Here is a 20,500-nt window from a genome sequence, read left to right as displayed (position 1 = left end):
TGCCCTTCAAGTTGTCAATATGGCCCTTTTAGCATGTGCTGTCGCTCCTCAGTTGATCCATGTAAGTGATACTCGGCTGGACTCTACCTTGGTGTTTCAATCTGAAAATGGCACCAAGGACAAACATGATGCAGTAACAGACTGTGTCTGCAGTTGTTTTGCTGTTTGTGTTTTAATTTTATATATATAAAAAAGCCTATGTTCCGTAATGTCACAAAATATCTGGTACATAAAAGTTGAAGTTGATACTAAATTATAACCCCCCCACACACACACACACAAAAGTAAATGGATGCAGATTTCTCTCTTTGAAAACAACCAGCAGATGGCATACACTGACACATTTCCCTCCATATGACAGTCCAACCCTAACTTATACAGTATAATTCCATACATCCAAGGTCTTTGACTGAAATCAATTTGCATTTGTTTGTTGGTGACCATCTGAATCATTTGAAATGAGACAAATTGCACTTAGCCTTTTGTTGGCGAGTAAGCAAAATGTTTTAAAGGAGCAGAAAGCAAGTGACTGTTCATCGGCCGTTTAGAAATCTGACACTTTACTGCAGGATATGTAAAAAGTCGGGGGGGAAAACGGCAGCCTTCTGGCATTGCGTTCAGGAAGTCAGCAGGCAGTGATGTGCATGATGTGCTGTGGCAGTGGGTGACCTTTAACTGGAGGACACACACTCAGCTGCTATAACGTCATCAGTACTGCTGCTGCTGCTGCTGCTGCAGTTTCTCTGTGCTGCCACAAGAGGGGAAATAATGGCTAGTGTTTGAAGCGCTGATGTAGTCTACACTACTGACCTGGAATTAAAAGGGAAAATTCATCCTGAATTAGAATCCAAATATATTAATTCTACAGTTTGGCACACTCCAGGTTTGCACAAGTATTTCCTTCAGCTGGAAGACAAAAACACAGACTGCAAACTCGTGTCATTTCGAGACAAATTCTGGAGCTGCTCCCTAATGGGGACAATTTACAATTGACAAAGGGACGCTGTACACATCTTCAACAAAACGTCTGAAACCTGGCACTCCATCGAGTGTATCCTGATGACATTATCAAGCCATGATGATCTGATCTCCAATTTAGTAAAACAACTGCCCGTATTTACTGACCTAATCATTATAATATAGCAAAATATAATGCCCTGTTTTAGGGTGAATTTTCCCTTTAAACTTAATATAAATGTAGTAAGTAATAGGAATATATACAGTATACACGTAGCAACAGAGACAGAAAGCCTTCTGATTGTATAGCTATGGACCAGGGCAAACTGAAACTGAAGACCACCATGCTGTTAGTAAGTATCCTACTCTGTATTCAGTCTACTAGGCTAATATTAATGATTATAAGCTGATCAAGGAGTTATAGATGGAGGCTGTTCTCTCTCACTGATGCAGTGCCCAATGCTATTTGTGTATCAGGCACAATAGCTCCTTGGTATTTATGTTGCCTATCAGCTGACACCTGTCTGAGGTCAGGACCTGCTGTTGGGAGCACCCTAGGGACCCCAGCTGGTATTCATATGGTGCCTCTACTCCTCCACTCTTCATAGCTTGAACACATATCCTTGGCGACTACTTGCTGTCATGAGTAAGACAGTTGTAATATTATAATGCAGAATGATCTGTCAAAAATTATTACAAAAAAACATAAACAAAGTGTCTGTGCTGATCTGAACTGTTCATATCTGATTTTGTTTGGCCTTCCTGTCTCTCATAACCACACACACACACACACACACACACACACACACACACACACACACACACACACACACACACACACACACACACACACACACACACACACACACACACACACACACACACACACATGCATCCTCATTATATCTATTTTCTTTTAATTTATTTCATACCTTTGTTGTGTTGTTTCATGTATCCAACTGTATGCTTGTTTTGTTTTTTTAATTCCATGCTTACTTGTTTTGTATAAATTGTAGATTTCAAGACAGGATTTGTAATTGCTCGTAATCCTTTTTGTCCCCCTCTTCCTTATAGGTGAGATTCCTTCTATAAGCCCCTAGGGGTTTTCTTACAATCTCACCTACACAATCTTTCTTTTCTTTTGTTGTGTTCCTGTTGCCTTGATCTTATTGTGCAAATGAATACTACGACTAAAAGAATCTCAAAACATAAACTACGTTTATGCTTTTTTATTTGTTATTTTCATTCTCTCTTTTGATTTTAATTTTTCCTTTAGTTATTTAGTTACCTTCCTTTTATTGTTGTTGCCTTTTATTGTTATTATTATTATTATTATTATTATACCACTGGGTGGATTGCATAGATATGAATATATACATATATATATATATATATATATATATATATATATATATATATATATATATATATATATATATATATATATATGTAGAGAGAGAGAGAGAGAGAGAGAGAGAGAGAGAGAGAGAGAGAGAGTTGTAATAAAAGTATCCCAAAAAAAACCATAAAGGTTTTCTGGCAAATCCAATGTTCCGGTTTTTGAGTGAATCTAATGAATATAGCATGATGAGAGGGTGATGCAGACCCTGCAGCAGTATGAGGATGTGATGCAGTGTCTGCAGAATTGCAGTGTCTGCAGCACAGACTCAATCACCTTGCTTCAAGGTCGCAATGACACTGCCGTCAGTTTTTCCTCTCATGCACGCGCACCACTTGGAAAAGCCTGTCTCGTGCCCAGAGCCAACTGCAAACATGACCACATCAAAACGCATGGCCACCGTTGTCCTGCACCTCTGTGACAAGAGTGTGGCTGTATCGCTTATTGGTTTAAACAGGCTAGACTAACGTGTATTGGTCTATAATTAGAGAGGTAATGCTGCCGGGCTCATTGGGGAAATACTCACTTGTCCAAAGTCTACACCGTGGGCTCCTATAGGCTACTTTTTCGTTTTTGTTAATATCATTTATTTTAATTAGGGGACAAGGTTGTCAACTCTTCCGTGACAACTTCCCTCCTGTCCGTGCCAGCTGTTACCAGGCATGTTGGAGAGCAGAGGGCAGCCTATTTTGAGAAGCAGCAGGCTACCAAGTTAGACAGAAAAATCATTGAATTGTTATTATCGGCTACATTAAACATTAGCATACACATATCTAAGACATGTTTGAGAATACTATTTATTTTTATAACGCATCTGGCAAACTGTATCGCAGGCTACTGTTTTTTTCTTTCCAAACTACTACCCCTTGATTATTTCCCCTTCTTATCCCATTGCAGTGCTCTCCTGATCTCCACTTCCTTGGCTCCTGTCCAACCAGGCCTAGTGTAGTGGTGGAGAGAGCCGGGTTAGTGTCACAAGACCGACAGCATGACTACATTTTCCACAGAGGTGTGCTGCAAGGGACATGTAGGCCTATCCTATTCTTTGATTCTCGCTGCAACAGTCCCCTAAAGCATGTGGCATAATACAAATAAAAAAAATAAAAAATGTCTTCATACCAGCCATTCTAATATTAGGCCTAAATGTTATGCTATTATAGGTTGTTCGTATTTTAGGTTAATATAGCCTACTACAGGGGTGGGAAATGTAGGCTACAAAAAGGCAAATAGAAAACTAAATTTAAACGTATACAATTGTATTTAAGTCCCTGTGGAAATTCGACATATTTGTTTTGTATTTTCAGTGGGGGAAGTGTGCTGCTGCAAGAACAGATCAAGTGGCACGACACAAGTGAAATCAACACTCTTTAAGAAGCATATCTTAAAGAAATATACCTGGACTATTAGGATTAATGTAGACTGGGTCATTTTTTCCCCATGAGTTGCAGGCCCTTATTATAATGCTGATGACGCTGGTGGAAGGTGCGTACAGTACGGACGTAACGGAGTCAGCGGACGCAATTTGGGCAGAGGGAGGGGGGGAAAGACACGGGATAGAGGCTACGTCACTTAGCTGCGTCAAGCCAGCAAGAACCAGGCAAGAACAAGCCATAGATACCGGAAGTCACGTAGTTTGAGTTTGTTCAAATAAAATCATGATTTGTGTTCATTTTAGTAATATTACCAGTGATAGGGATTCTTGGGAGAATGTTGCACATTCAGGTAGTAAATGATAACTTTATCATATTAGACCTCGCTTATTGCTTTTAAACGGTGTCTGGCTCGAAGTTAAAATATCATGTGAGTCGACGACGTTTTATTGTGGAACGTTTTTTTTTCTTACCGGACGTTCCTTCTTGAAGTCTCGATGCCGATGTCCAACTACAACCTTAATGTGGCAGACGAAGACGAGAATTTATAACACCAGTGTACAGAAACCGAACAGCCGGATAAGGCAGTGTGTCGCCGGTTGTTGTTATCACCTTATTATACGGCAACGTAGTGATGCGATGTGAGAAACCCTGCAAGGCTTGGACTGCGCCGTTAACCCGGTTAAACCGACTGTGGACTCGCCAGCCGCAAAGACTTGACTGACTTCGGATAAAAACATCAAGCCTGCGATGTTTTTACATTTCCCAGTAAGTAGCTTTACTCACCCTACACTGCGGAGATAGAGCACATAGTGTCTTCAAGCTATTATTAATCTGTGTGCGGAGATGTCAGCTGTCTTAACGGCAGCCTGATGTGCATCATGCACGATTCGAATCGCCTGGCAGAGCTAAGTTCGCGTGGCCACGTTATTGGGGTAGTGGGCACGAGCCGCCGAATAAACATTTAGCACGCTACGTTGTGTAATAATTCGCAGTACAATCTTCCTCCTCATAATTCACACGCAAATACATGCTAAAACACTCTGGCACTGGCTAACACTCTGCTCACCGGGTATAACCCCCCTCCCCCCACCAACATGTCTCAATAAATGGGATGCATGGTCACTTGAGTAAATGAAGAATGCAGGTTTCCATGGTTAAATAATAAGATGCAGCGCATATAGCCTAAATGTTTTCGTATGGCTCACCGCAGGTTCTCACTCAAAAGGCGAGTCCTCCTGCATAGGCTGATAGCACCCCGCGCTTCTCCAACTGTACACACTTGAGTTTTTATTTATTGATGCATTTGAACCCCTCTGAGTGATTCTTCCGTCTGTTTTAACACACTGAACTCTGCACTACACCGAGCCTGCATGGACCGGGATTGAGGTCACTGATCTTAAAGCATAATCCACTATGGCAATTAACCTTTCACCGGTCCGAGATCAGTAGACAAGGTCACCCCTGGGTGCTGTTCTCACCGTCTCCACAGCGCGCCGCATTTGAAACCCTCAAACTGAGTTTTATGTACAGTGATGCGTTATCAGGGACAAAGATCGCCGATGCCCCCTAACAAGAGTATGATAAGAAAGCGTTGAACCTTTAAGGCGAAGGAAGGACTATGGTCTATGTGCTATGACATTTGACTTTGAATTTATGGAGAAAAAGTGTATTTCAGAGATAACATTTAGTACAAAGGAAGGAATTATTTGAGTGTATGCCAATCAAACAAAGAAGAAGCTTAATCTACATTTTTAATTTAAACGAATCGTCTTTTTTGAAATGTCACTTTAAAAAAAAAAAATAAGATGGTAAGTTCTGATCAGTTCCAAAGAATATCAATAAAGCATCCCAGTTTGTTTCCACATATTACAGTCTTGTTGCTCAAGTTTAAAGTTGCTGTTTGGCTATAATGCTATACTCTTTAAAATGTCCAAAGACAGAGCCCTTTTTACACTTTAAAGAGAAACTTAAATTATGTTTCATGCAATGTTTTTAATTTTAATTTGTTTTAATTAAAACTGGTCTTTTTAATTATTTACAGAGAGTTATCACCAAACTTTAGCTTATGACTTTGTATAAGTGAGGGACAAGGTGTTGGCTTTACTCTGTCTGTCCTTCAAGCATTCCTGTGACGGTGACCTTTGGAGTGTGTCATGCAGCGCACGGGGGAGGGTACTCGTGCAGCGTGCAGAACTCTGGATGGATACAAGGGAATATGTATGTTAGGAATCAAAAGTCATTGCTACGACCATGCACGTGAACTACCACAGAGGAAACAAAACTATTGCCAATATAGAGGTGTTCTCTGGTACATGTGAAGATTGGCACTGTTAAGAGCCTTTTAATTATCTAATATGTACAACTAGTTCTCAGATATCATGGTTATTATGAGGCTTAACAATATGTACTGTACTGACCTGACCAATAACGTGACTTGGCTTTAAGTTCTGTGATGGGATGGCACTAACAAACCTTTGCTACTTTGCAGGTATCCTGATAACTGCAGACTTCAACCCAAAGCAATAGAACTTCATTGAGCTACCACAGGGAGTCACAGATCTATATATAGGCTTCAAACTCCAGCTCAGCAAACAGGTAATGTCACCTTTTATGAAATATTATCCTATGCTTTAACTAGGATTACGTCTGTTATTTGTAAAGTTCATAATTGTGTGGCTGTGATGGACTTTTAGCTGGCAATGTTAATGTCTTCTGAAGAAAATACTCATTGCCAAAAGAGGGATGTGGAGGGAGAACTGCAGCAAAAAGCTTACAAGTGGCCAGTGATAGAACAGTGCATATCATTCTGTTGCAATCAAGCAACTCACAGGGCATGTTGAAAGAGTGGGCTGTGATTGCCCTGCAAACCCAAAAAGGATAAACGAATGAGGGGAGAGATGATCGTGAATGTGAGAACCTCCAAAAAATCCTGTGTGAGGAGACAGGAGCAATCAATGTGTCAGTCTTAGGGGCCCAATGATGCCATAGCTTTAAAGTTTTTTTGGATGCTGTACTTGCAGCCTGGGTGAAAAAAATAAAAAAGCTTAGTAATGTCTCTTGAGCAGAATCGAAAGTAAGTTAATTTATGACCTTGTCAATCAGCTTATTATAGGCCTATATCAGGTTTACAATTAGTACTGAACATATTTATCCAAAGTCACCTCTTCCTCTCTTATATGGCATTCAAGTCTATGTTAAAATAAAGTTCTACTAACATTTAGCTCATTTAGCAGTTAAATAATGATGAAAACTGCTTATGTAGGATAACAGAATCAAACCGTTTCCAGAGTGCTCTTTGACCTAATGGGTTTAAGCTACAGTATATCCAACCATTATCATATACCAGCTGTTAAAGAAAGCCGATTGTAGCCCGGCCCATCTCAACACACACGCACACGCACACACACACACACACACACACACACACACACACACGCACATATCCAACACAAAGCTAGCAGGCGCTCGCAGTCTGGAAACCGATTTTCTGTCAAACCTATGCCATGATATCACACCGCGGAGAGACTTTAATGCTGTACTAGTCTCCGCTATCAGGTAAGATGCAGCCTAGTCCGGGTTAGAGTGACAAAAATAAACCTCGGCCCCAGCAGGAGAGAGCTGGTCAGTCAGGATTAACGCTAGCTACCCTTAGCTTAGTTAGCTAAGGGTAGCTAACCTGCAGTTATCATAATGTGTTTGCTGTTCTTGAAGCTAATGCTAACGCTACTCAAAACATGCTGGTGCATTAGTTTACAGTACACACGACACGTTTCTATGGTGAGTGAAATAGATAAGCATTTAAGATAACCTCAGCTGGTTCTTAGCGCTATTTAATCTGCTTTCATAAAACGAATAGTAAGCATAAGCTTTTATGGCTTGCTTTTGAACATGTTCTGTACGGAAACCGATGTTCCTCAAAGGAGATGTCGAACTGGCCTGCGGTACACATGTTGTACTTGTTGGTCTGCTTTCAGTCTGAGCAAAAGTCAGTCACATTGTTGATTGTCTGGACTCATGTACTATGTTATTGGCCGACCCATTCACTGAGCTTGTAAACTCAGCCTAAGTAAGCTAAACTTTAAACAGGCATGTTGCTGTGACTCCCTTGCTGCTTGCCAAACAGTGCTACAATCAAGTCCAGAGGGGGCAAACTCCAAAGAAAGTGTCGACTGCCAGCTAACGTTACTACAGGATTGCATTATCAGCTGTAGCAATAATTATGATAAAGGCATAATGTTCATACATGGTTTGCAATGAGTGATATTTGGACCAAGTAGTGAGTTCCTGGCTCAGTGTCTTGACCCCAGGATTTAAAAAGCCATAGCTACTTTCCTGTGTTGTGAATATGGAAAGCACATACATTTGGAGAAATTGTGTTTGCTAGTTGACATTCAGGAACTGGATAATAGCATCAATGCAATGAGAGCCTCCTCCCTATTCTTTTGTCTTAGTGGGTACTGGTCTTATACACCTTACACTGAACAACTTTGATCACCTTCAAATCCCATTTTCTTGTGCATGCCCCGACTGAAGGATAGAGGAACAAGTTAAAAGACAATATCTTATTAGTATTATTTTGATGTAATGAAGCACAGAACATCTTGTTTTTCTAAGAGTCATGTCCAATAAATGCACACCGTGATGTGAAGTGTATCTGGATGTTAAGTTGTCAGGAGAGGCCTGTTCATTATATGTCTATAAATGAGTAATATATAACATATTCATACACCACAGGTCAGGACTGAGCTCTTATTGATTATATGCCATTAACATACACATTGTTGACTGCTATTTTTGTAGTCAGGGTGCTAGTTAATTTGTTTAGAGACTGCATATAAATAAAACAAATCTTAGTCTATACACTATGTCCCATAAAGTAAATAACATTTAGCATTTTATGAATTATGCCAAGCACCTATACCTTCATTTAATTAGGTAAGTAACCCAGTACCAATGCTAATGTTGTCATTGTGGGCAGGGTGAGAAATTGGAGAATTGAACAGACCATAAACCACAACAAAACATTTTTTTAATATTGCAACACTTTGCACAGGCTGCAACTGGATTATCAGCCCAACTGATAAACGATGAAAAATTGGTTGGTAATAGGAATGCGTATTGGCAGTATGTACACATGACAAAATCCCAAGTTACTTTCAGGCCTTAACTGGATTGAGGCTATTTAAGCTGCAGACATCGTCCTCACACAGTGATCTATTAAGTCGGAACAAGAGCACAATCGTTGGAGTAAGCCTCTGCATTAATGGATCCTCTGATAAGTTGATGCACAGAGACACTTGGCACACAATACAATTCATGTCCCTTTGTTGGTCCCCTTTTCAACCTTTTTTTTCTGATCTCTGAACTACTACTTGTCAAATTAACAACAGTGAAATCTACATTTCTATAATCATTTGCTAATTTCAGACAGTTTAATGAAACATGAACAATTAGTCTTTGTTTGGCTATACAGTGTACTGACTGGGTCCCCTTATTACAGCAGTGGTACACCTACGTTCTGAATTTATTACCATAATTTGGGCAGGGCAGAGCAGTAGTCCCTTGGCTCACACACATATTCACCCAGTTGTTTGTTGGCTTATTTGAATGCAAGGAACAACCTGACGCAAAGGCCCATTTGATGTTACTACATTATATGTCAAAGAAATCAGACTGTTTTTAGGCTAATTATCTTATTTATAATGGATGCAATGTATGATTGACAAAGAACCCTGAACATTTGGCATTAGAACTATGTTACTGGAATCTCAATCGCAACTTAAAAGCACGAAACAAAACTACTTGGCAATCTAACCATTCACATTGCTCTGTATTGGCTTTGCATTTGGTTGTGTAAGGTCATAACTGTACACTCATTTAAGAAATTAAATATCTTTTAATTGTCATAATGTACTTCTTACATCTCACATAGTATACTTTTTAGCATTTTCAATCCAATTCAATAATAAAGCATTTCTGTCTTGTTGCAGTTTGATTTTCACATTTGTGGCAATCTTGACCTTTGATACTAAGCTAAAACTAAGCAATCTGTAAATGTGTGAGAGTGAACATGTGGGTTTAAAGTATTTTAGGGAGTATATGTTTATTGACACTTGAGATAGATTGAGATCGGGATCAGGAAATTGCAATCATTTAGTAACATTTAAGAAGTTATGGTCGCAAAATATATATATATATATATATATATATATATATATATATATATATATATATATATATGTATATGTGTGTGTGTGTGTGTGTGTGTGTGTGTGTATTTGACTGATCATTTTGGACTCATGAGCCTTCTGTGTGCTTGGATTTGGATTTGTAAACATATATTTAATTTCATTGCAAGCGTGATATATTAATCATGCCTCTTTCTGTTATTAAATTAAGAACCTTTGGCAGGTAGGCAGGTTGCCGCAGTACTCTTACTGCCTTACTTGAAGTTAAACATAAGTTATGTGTCTGAATAGGGAAGAGCGGTTACTGTTTATGAGCATAGCGACCTTCATCCAGTCACCTTGGCTATTTTAACGTCTAGAAATGTCACAGACAAAGACTTAACACTGTGGGGATGATTCGAGGATAGTTTTTTTAATTTTAGGTATGTAATGTTCTGGTTTGGTGAAAAAATAACAGACAACACAGGAACTAAGTGCTGCTAAAGAACGAGAGGGAACAAGCAGGCCTTTTGTCATGTTTGCATGCTGATAAAGCAAAATCTGGGTGCTTTTTTACAGGCCATGGCTTTAGCCATGAAAACCGACCATGATCTTAATGTGATGAACCACAGGTTACTTGGTTAGTAGTCAATGGGGGGCAGTTTAGTGTAGGTTAGTTGGTCTTTAGACTTTGGTCTAAATGCAAAGGTACATTTATTTTCCTACTGGATTAAGGCAACATTTACACTACATATCTTCAGTCCCAGTTCAAAGTTTTACCTGTATCCATTTTGCTTTTTGGCTGCCTGTTTCCTTAGATTCCTGTGTTTGCTCTCAAACTATCCCACATGGATAAACTAACGGCATAGGTGCAAACAGTTATGAGCAGTAATGGTTGGTGAAAAGGCTTGGAGACCACGTCTTAGGCAATGGTAGGGTCCTGTAGCCCGTGGTGGCACTTTCCCCTCTCTCTTTTAGTTGGAAGATGCCGCAAAAAAAAAGTGAATTGCAGTGATTGTGATTATGATAAGGTCAATCTGTGCTTAGATAAACATTTCATTAGACAATATCTGACTCCCAAAGGATTATTTAAATGGAGAACAGACTCAACAACAACCTGAAAATATTAGATTGCATGTACTTTTTGCCTGTTTAACTTTACATGTTCATAATCTGATCTGTGCCATGTGTTAGCAAAAAGTCAGATTTGGGTCTTTTACTCCAGTTGATATGAATGTAATTTAAAAGCCAAAGATGTGAGGGATAAGGTTGTATGCCTTTATTTACTTTGTTGTTTATTTTTTTTCCCCTATAGACATCATGTCTTCCAGGGAGCGTCGGACAGATGTCTACATAAAGGCAGAACCGAGCAGTCCAGAGGGAGGTGGGGGAGGTCGGATCAGCCCTGGCGGGGCCTCCTCAGATTCCTCTCAAAGTGGAGGTGGAGGAACCAGAGGAGACGGCGTTAAACGTTACTCCCCGCCACTCTACACGCCGGCTCTGCGTTGCCACTTCAAAGACGAGGGTGGGGATGGGGCAGAGGAGGGCTCCACTGGAAACGGAGCAGGGCGATGCAAGTACGCCCTGAGCACGCTACCGAAGAGGCTGTGCTTAGTATGCGGGGATGTGGCCTCAGGTTACCACTACGGCGTGGCGTCATGCGAGGCCTGCAAAGCATTCTTCAAGAGAACCATCCAAGGTGTGTGTTGTGGTGAAATTTACGTGTTGCCATAGCAGAAAAAGAAGTGAACAGTTCATGTTTTCCTCTGACTCCTTATGTAAAGTAACAAGTTGACAGGTTTTACATTTAGAGCATTTAAATCATGTCAAATGTGGAGCCATCTGTATGACACTAACCACTATCAACTTCCACCTTTTGAAAAACAAATTGGCAAATCATATCCTTGGGAAAATGATCCAGCTTTTTTGCAATATTTATATTTTCTACATACAGCTGCACGCTGCCAGTATTTTAGTTCTCCGAAAGCTTTCATTTAACTTGAAACCATAAGAGCACAGTTAGTCAAACTAGTTAAAAATATTAAGATATAGTAAATAGTACAGATATTTATTTTAGATATTTATTTTATTTGCTCGCAGTCAATAGGAAGTTTTTCATATGTTTTGAAAATATCTTGTAGTGTTACTTGTGCTCATTACATAGGCTACATTCTATGTATTGTATTGGAGAGAAACAGGATGTTTGTTATACCTGTATGAGGGCTGGTATAGCTTGAGTGTCGGGCAATAAAATAAACAAAGGATCATAGCTCCAGTACCAACCTGGAACGGCTTGGGGCATTCCAGTCTCCATAATGGGGAAAAGACCTGAGTAATACAGAATAAGGACCCACACCACATACTAATGACGTTATTCTTTAACATGTCTCGCAACACGGCCACCCCATCCGGTTTATGCTGGTCTGTCAAACCATAACCTTGAACAACATGTGGCAGTTATTGTACTGTATGTGGTGGGCAGGTTACCACTGTGTGATTTCCACCTTGAGAAGACTGCATGTTTAAAAGATCAGAAAGATTTAAGAAATTGAAGAAGTTTTCATCAGATGTGTATGTCTTTATCTTCTTCTTAACTGTAAATTTACATTTCCTGTTCGTTCATAAAGGTAACATTGAGTACAGCTGTCCAGCATCGAATGAGTGTGAGATCACCAAGAGGCGCAGAAAGGCTTGTCAGGCATGCCGCTTCACTAAGTGCCTCAAAGTAGGCATGCTGAAAGAGGGTGAGTGTTCATGGTTTGCAGAAGCTCTGTAGCCTGTCTTTGATATTACATCTGAGGGGTAAATATGGTATTTGTCTGTTCTGTGTTTTCCCAATGTAGGCGTTCGTCTTGACAGGGTCAGAGGTGGAAGGCAGAAGTACAAAAGACGCCCCGAAGTGGAGAATGCAACATACCAGAGTGCCCCTCTACCACTGACAAAGGAGAGTGAAAAAGGTGGGATTTATATTCCTGTCATGTCATTAGTGTTTGTTTTGTTCTACAACAGGCAACATAGTGTACTACTACTACAATAATCAGTTTGTGCAAATGAGATGACAAGTGGTTCAATTCCACAACATTTGTTTTGGTTTAGCTATCAAATGGCAGCTATCAGCCAGAGCTAAAAGACAAACTGTAAAAGTGCATTCAGCCCACATATTGACTATATGATATAGGGCTCTCGTTAACGTCTGAGAATGGGTTTTTCTTTCTTTTCTTGTGCAGCGAAAGGCGTCTGGTTGTCGCTAGGCAACACATTATCAACTGTCGATTGATTGTTTGCTGGCAAGCTACATGTTACTACCAACAGCAGCAACGTCCAGGGCCAGGCAATTAAAAACACAGTAATCACTAACAAATTTAAGCATGGGGTAGATGGCAACAGTTCAGTTGGGAGGTCCCTGCTGGGCTCCTCTGATTCAGAGCTAGAGATAGAAAGCTGCTCAGAGTTGAACTGTTTTTTTCTTTTAAAGAGCTCAGAGTGCTCAACCCCCCAAAAAATATAGAGACATACTGGTGGGTAAAACATGAGGTGGCCAGAGAAAGCATAGAAGCAAAATATGAAACACTTCAAACCCATTGGAAATGATTAGAAAACGGCGCCCTCTACTGCCAAGAAAATTGTTCAGTGAACGTCCTTACTTTTTTTTCTCTGCTGATTTGCACAAATTTGGTTGTACTAACTTGGAGCCCTTGATTCACATAAATATTGCGTTTGAGGAGTTTAAAGCAAAAACTCTCAGTTGTATTGTATAGAATTAAGAATATGTGTACGTTAATAAGAAGTCAGTTGGCAGGTCTAAAGCCTATATGTGAAATAGGGATATGGGAATATGCAGCATGTTGTGTAAAACAAAATTTTATGAATTCGTTTATGACCGAGTTGATATTTTAGGTATGAGTGTGTCTATGAATGTAAAGCAGCAATCTTTATCTGTGCATCATATTAATCCGTTGTTTTGTGTCTATTTTGTGACCTAGGTTCCTCCAACATCATTGTGTCCCACCTTCTAGTGGCAGAGCCAGAAAAGTTATTTGCCATGCCTGACCCTCTGCAGCCCGACACAGCCCAGCGCACGCTCACAACCCTTTGTGACCTGGCTGACCGGGAGCTGGTCGTCATCATTGGCTGGGCCAAACACATTCCTGGTAAGAGATGCATCAAGAGTGGGTCAAATAGGGGACGAGAGGCAGTGATAGCATGGCAGCAGTGGAAGAGATGTAATGATCTAATTTTGCCAGGAGGAAACATGCTGTGTCAGAACTGGAATATTGACCATTTTAATGGCCTTTGTGAGCCTGATTCTGATGGCTGAACAGCATTATTGATACAGTAGGTAAAACAAAATGTCTGCTGACAGTTCTAGTAATAAGTGTAGAACATTTTCCTATTTACATGTTGTGATTTGTATAGTCACAGGGTGTACAAATAACACAGCCATCTTCTAACTGTACACAAACTGGGAACTATATTCTCAGAAAAGCGAAGCACCTGAGAAGCCCGGTGGTGAGGAGCAGAGAGTTCGCCTGGAGTTCGCTCAGAGTTGGAGTAATATCACTCCGCCCAAGTAGCAGTGCTTCGCCTTCTGAGAATATAGTTCCCAGTTTGTATACAGTTAAAAGATGGCTGTGTCTCATGTGACCTTGTTATTTGTACACTCTGTGACTATACAAATCACAACATGTAAATAGGAACATGTTGGCGTTATTTTGTCCCTTATTGGGAGCAGTAGGCTAGATGGAGTCTGTTACCTCCAGGATCTGGGCTAAGTTAGGCTAGCAGTGGTGGCGTCAGACAGAGTTACAACACGCACGGAGATGAGAAGGGTATGTATGGACTTATCTAACTCTGGGGTGATACGGTGAACAAGCTAAAGTCCCAATAAGTCACCTATTCCTTTTAACAACATTACATGCTAGAGTTGGGACACCGGCTGCCTAGAGTATGTAGTAGGGCTGCTCGATTATGGAAAAAATTATAATCACAAGTCAATTATTTAGTTCAATATTGAAATCACGATTATTTAACATGATCACTCATTGACTTTTGGAAAGATGTTGCATTTATTGAACTTAAACAGTTAAACAAATCAACCGTGAAAACACCTTGAACTGCGAAATTTCCCTGAATACTTTTCCCGGTGAACTTTTTCACACAAGACTAAATAAAAGTTTACTTGGAAAATGTAACGTGCAAAATCATCGTTTTTCTCGATTACGTTGTTGACAGCAGCAATGTGAACCCATTGCCAGTTTGCCTCCTCTTCATTTCAATTCCTCCCCTCTCTCTCTCTCTCTGTCTGTCTGTTCCTCTGCAGGCTTCCTGTCGCTGTCCCTGGCAGACCAGATGTCTGTGCTGCAGTCAGTGTGGCTGGAGGTGCTGGTGCTGGGTGTAGCGTACCGCTCGCTTGGCTGTGAGGACGAGGTGGTGTTCGCCGAGGATTTTGTCCTTGATGAGGAGATGTCACGTGTCGCTGGACTGACAGAGCTGAATGCAGCAATTAGTCAACTTGCTCGCCGTTTCAGGTCACTAAACGTGGACCGGGAGGAATTTGTCATGCTAAAAGCCATCGCACTCACTAACTCAGGTACATATACTTCTCTAGTGGTATTATTGATCAAATCAGGGTTTCCTGCAGCCCTTTATAGTGGAGTCATCTTGCCTGAAATTAAAGCGGCCTAAACATGATCCGCGGTAAAACCGCTCTGCGCTGGCCATTCCGTTGTTTTCCTACGGGGAGAGCGGTGGTGCCCAACTAGGCTCATCGCTACCCTTCCATCGCGCACCGCTCTGAATTGCTGCCGTGCACTCAAAGTTAAAATTCTTCAACTTTGACCTTGTTGCGGTTGGCCTTTCAAGGCGTAACCATGGGAGCAACGAATTCCAGAACGTTCCTGTGCTGCGCTTGACCTCTTTGCTCTGCGCCCAACCTTGTGGTTTTGCCGCGCATCATGTATAGGCAGCTTAAGAGTGTGTCTGCTAACGTCAGAGGAAATAAACATTTTATGAAATATAACATAAGGCTTTTTAAGGGGGAAGTGCTTACCACCTCTGCTGACAAATGTCTTGGGATACCCAGCACATAACTAAGTGGAATATGTATAGTGACCATGTAAAACTACACTCATTTTATTAGGTAGTTTATAGCTAAAACTAATGCAAGTTATAATCTGTTATACAATTCAGAGTATATTATAGAGAGAGGTGTTTCTAATATGTATCATACCCTCATTGATATGATCTCAGCATAACTCAATGCAGTTCAACAGCACCACAAACCACAGCCACCAAAATGACCAAAAGGTTGACAAGAGGAGAAAGATTTTTTTTATTGCCAGTTAGGTGCAGTTAATTCTTTTTTTTTTTCAGTTCTTAGGCAATGACTACAGCAACATAAATGTATTTGGCAGCAGGTCTACCGTTGCAACATACAGTGTAGTGTAGAAAATGAGTCTTAATAGTTGTTGCAAGGTCGCCATTCATAGCCTTTATGCAGTCTTCCCTTTGAGATTCACACAAGATTACAGTCAACAGTGGATATAGCAGGTCCTGCTTGCAATGTAGATCCACTGTTTGTTTTGTAAATAGAGCTCAACAGTGACCGCCAGCTTTTTGAACGGCTCCGGTTTCGAAAGTGATTTTTTTTCCCATTTAATTGCTCCATTGGTGTTTAAGAAAATGTTTAGTTTAGTGTAGAGTTTTTGTAACCAAGTCAACCAACTCCGTGATTAACCGAACACTGTGTACATAAACTATCATAGACTTCAGTGGTAGTCTACCTTGGATGGTTAAGACATCATGGTTAATAATCACAATCCTTATGGAGAAAATGAATGTAATTTTCACTTCCGGGACCACACTGTTGAGCTCTTTAAAGGCAGCCAATACTTTGTATTTGTGGTAAGTTACTGGGCAACAAAGGCTTTTTTTTTCTGTGACAAAAGCTAAGAAAATGTAAATGCCCTACACTGTGCCTCACCATGTGCTCCCTGCTGTTGTGTCAGACTCTGTTTACATCGAGGACATGGAGGCTGTGCAGAAGCTGCGGGACCTCCTCCACCAGGCCCTGCTGGAGCTGGAATGTCAGCATCGCCCAGACGACCCCCAGCGGGCAGGACGCCTCCTTTTAACATTGCCTCTCCTCCGACAGACTGCAGGCCGTGCTCTTACTACCTTCTACAGCATCAAGACCCGTGGTGGTGTACCCATGCACAAACTATTCCTGGAGATGCTGGAAGCCATGATGGACTCTCCCTAGAGCAGAGAGCAGCAGAAGTGAATAGGATGCAGAGAAAGAACCACCAGAGATCCAGTCTTCAAGAGTGGTGGAGTGGTTTGTGAGAAATGAAAGATTTTATTAGAGACTTAATAAGGAAGGAAATGGTCCTTTTTCTCATATGAAGAAGGGAAAAGAATATGAGAAAATAAAAATCTCATGTATTCATGTCCCTAAGTGGGAATTGGTTATTTACAGTCAGATGTAACTGCCACACTTCAGTAAGAGGCTCCAAGATCCAAGAGTGAAAACATTTAACATGAATGCCAGACTACTTGTCAGTTTCAACTATTTTCAAGGTGTGTTCCATCACAGCATTGATCTGCAGTTGCATAACCACTGAAGAACCACATTTAGTTACCCAAGAATAGACTGCAGACATGTGGCTTTCAAACTGTTATAAATAATGCAACATCTACTCATGAAAGCCATAATAACATATCCGGCAAAAGACTTGAGGGTCCAGTATAGGGTCAGATTGACATGCACATGGAGTACTTGTATTTACTATAGTTTAGTGTGCCGTTGTAGGCAAATTCATAGGAATTACTTGCAATATGTTAAAAGCAATATAATGACTCGATTGTTGTCTGTCACATTGAAAATGTGGATAAAATGGTGAGACATAGATATGTGGGTGTATATCAGTAGTTCTCCACTCTAAGGACCCCAAGTGCAGATTTTTGAAATGCTAGCTTCTAGAAGAGACTGGTTTGTGTTGGGGATGCCAGGTGATTAGATTTAAAAACCTGGTAAGAGAGAAAACCACCAGCATGTTGGGGGTTAAATCCTGGAGTTGGGATCCACTGATGTGCATAGTAGGTGCTGCAAGATTCTTTATAAAAGGTTGTGCAATTGATTTGTAGTCCAGGAGAAGTGCAAATGAAGAGTGTGTGATCATGGAATGCTCTACTTGCAAGGTAAAAATATTTGTTGTATGTTGTATGACACACAAAAAAACCTGGCTTCCATACCAAGAAAGCGTGAGTGTTCGTGTGCAGTCCAAAAAAATTAGCTACACTGAGATCAGGGAAGAAGGTGACTCTTTAACATTAAAGCGTGGCAACAAAAGTGGTTAGAAAAGAAATGCATATGCCTCATCCGCTTTTTTTATACTATCCTCCTCCACTAGAGCTCCCCACTATTTCCTACTTTAGCAGCTGTGCTGTTCAAAAATAATGGTCCGACCTATTTGATTTCAGGGCTATAACACTAATCCACGTGATTGATAGGCGATGGTGAGATTTTGCTGCATTTTCTGCAGTCGTGAAGAACGTTGCATAAAAGATCTCTATTGTTTTCAATGAGAGATCCCTCCTTTGTGTACGTACATCTGTTGAACTTTTACTTGTTAAGTGCCCGCAATGGGCTCAGGGCAGCAAGAAATGCTACATTTGCAACATCTTCCTTTTGGATGTTGAAACCTTGTCTGACAACATCCTGAAAGTCCTACTCATTGCTCAGCAGGTTTGTATACTTACAATAGAAACGATCATAATAGTAAGCTTCACATGCGATGCAAATCTACAGTATCTGATGTCAAAATCAGATATATTTATTGGCCAAAGGGCCATTAATCATTCAGCCATGTACAGGTACATTTAAATAAACAGAAAGATGCAATTTATAGGGTAAGATAATAAAGCCAGCAAATGTGATACAAATTGCCCATTACAATTATATTTGTGCAGCTTACAGTGTTCTGAACTTTGTAAAGACTTGAAACTTGCTTTTTCATACATTTTCCTTTCTAGGATTTAAGGGTATTTTATTTACATTGTGACACTGTAGTGGGTTTGGTATTGAAATGAAGCTTTCCATTCAGAATACTATAAATACTAATTTTTTTTTTTTATGTAAGCAGTTGTGTGTTTTTTGAAGCTGATTGTCATTTTAGGGATCAATTAACATGGCTCCATAGATTTATCGACATGTTGAGGCTACAGAGGGCTACCTCAGGAGGCAGAGTAAGCCAGATGGCCAAATAACTGTGCAGACAAATGTAATTCTTGAGCTTTTGATTTGTCAACTTAAATTTGAACATTGGGTTTATTGAATGTCTCTGCAGTTGCGAAAACACCTGAGATGATTAATTTGGTTTTCATAAATATAAGTTGTATATGGCTCATAACCCTATAATATGCCCCATGGTACAAAGTGTTCCACACTGGCGGGCAAGCCTGCAGTTTTTATGGTTTCACAGGATTAATGGTGAAGCTCAAAAACACTGGAGGTCATTTATGGCAGTTCAAATTGAAAACCGTTCAACCTGTAACACAGATGTTATAATAGCAACTGCTAGCATGGTGGAGCAGGGACGGATATCTGGCAAAATGTGACACTGATTCACCTGCTTGGTTTTGTGTTCATAAGTTACAGCTTACATATTCCTGTTATCTGTCAAACAAATAAATATAGATGCCTGGGTCGAATTGAGCTGTTAAAAGTTTCTTCATATAACTTGGTCATTTACACAATGGTAGATTTTTCATTGGCATACAAATGTGTTTTAGGTACGGTGGGTTAGGGTGAAGGCATGCTCATTTGCAGTGTCACTGTTGAAATTATACAGTCATTTGTAGTTTTATTAAATATGTGCGCATTAATATAAATGAGCAATACAATAAATTACCAAACCTCACATTTCCTTGTATAGCCACAGTGTAAATTTAACATTGCCAGTTATAATAAAGAATAGCTACTAAATGTTATATTATTTAGAGGTTCGAATCAATGTTTGTATTTTGAAAGACTATTTAAATGATTAAATTCTATTTTTTACTCAATTTACTGTTGTTTGTTGACACTGCTTTATTTTTTGTGTGTTATATTGGCTGTGAATTTCTGTGTAGATTTTTTTTTTTTTCATTTAGATACAAAAGTTTGATGTCCTTGTCTAAACATGTCCACATAAAAATCACTGTGAAAAAAGTGAGATCTTCCACTGTCTGAGGCAACGGGGAGTGGATTATTGTAGGTGCTTTGTGTTGTGTAATAAATGGACACACCACCACCACCACCACCACATATCATTGGTGTCATCTCTCCCTGTGTGTATATATATGCATGTTTGTTTGTATTAGATGGGGGTAGTGTTATGAAGACTATTGTTGAAACTTGTTAACTTCATGATTAAATGACTTTTGACCATGCAGTGCACATATCACATTTGGACACACTCTTGATGATGAGGGACAGTCCATCAACACTTGTGCAAAACTTAAATGCTGGACACACTGCACATGCAGTCCCTTAGCATGAGAAATTAATACTCAAGAATAAAACAATCCATGGGTGGTATAGTAGTTGATTGCGTACCTGACCA

General features: G+C 40.1%; 1 protein-coding gene across 2 annotated transcripts; it reads left to right on the top strand.

Annotated features, from left to right (window-relative positions):
• Positions 1–4,043: 4,043 nt before the first annotated feature.
• On the top strand, positions 4,044–20,194 carry esrra (estrogen-related receptor alpha). 2 transcript variants are annotated; one of them, XM_028595814.1, is made up of 8 exons: positions 4,044–4,494; positions 6,218–6,324; positions 11,212–11,595; positions 12,524–12,640; positions 12,740–12,853; positions 13,880–14,047; positions 15,217–15,486; positions 16,904–20,194. In XM_028595814.1, exons 3-8 carry the CDS (start codon positions 11,217–11,219, stop codon positions 17,155–17,157), a joined length of 1,302 nt encoding a protein of 433 aa, XP_028451615.1. In that variant the 5' UTR covers positions 4,044–4,494; positions 6,218–6,324; positions 11,212–11,216; the 3' UTR covers positions 17,158–20,194. The 2 variants fall into 2 exon arrangements, with proteins under 2 accessions (XP_028451615.1, XP_028451617.1); XM_028595816.1 differs by lacking the exons at positions 4,044–4,494; positions 6,218–6,324 and adding an exon at positions 7,160–7,284.
• Positions 20,195–20,500: the final 306 nt, after the last annotated feature.

Source organism: Perca flavescens, chromosome 13 (genome assembly GCF_004354835.1).
Source record: "Perca flavescens isolate YP-PL-M2 chromosome 13, PFLA_1.0, whole genome shotgun sequence".
NCBI classification, from domain to species: domain Eukaryota; kingdom Metazoa; phylum Chordata; class Actinopteri; order Perciformes; family Percidae; genus Perca; species Perca flavescens.
Note: the sequence above shows the minus strand (reverse complement) of the source record. Positions and strands in the feature narration are given on the sequence as shown.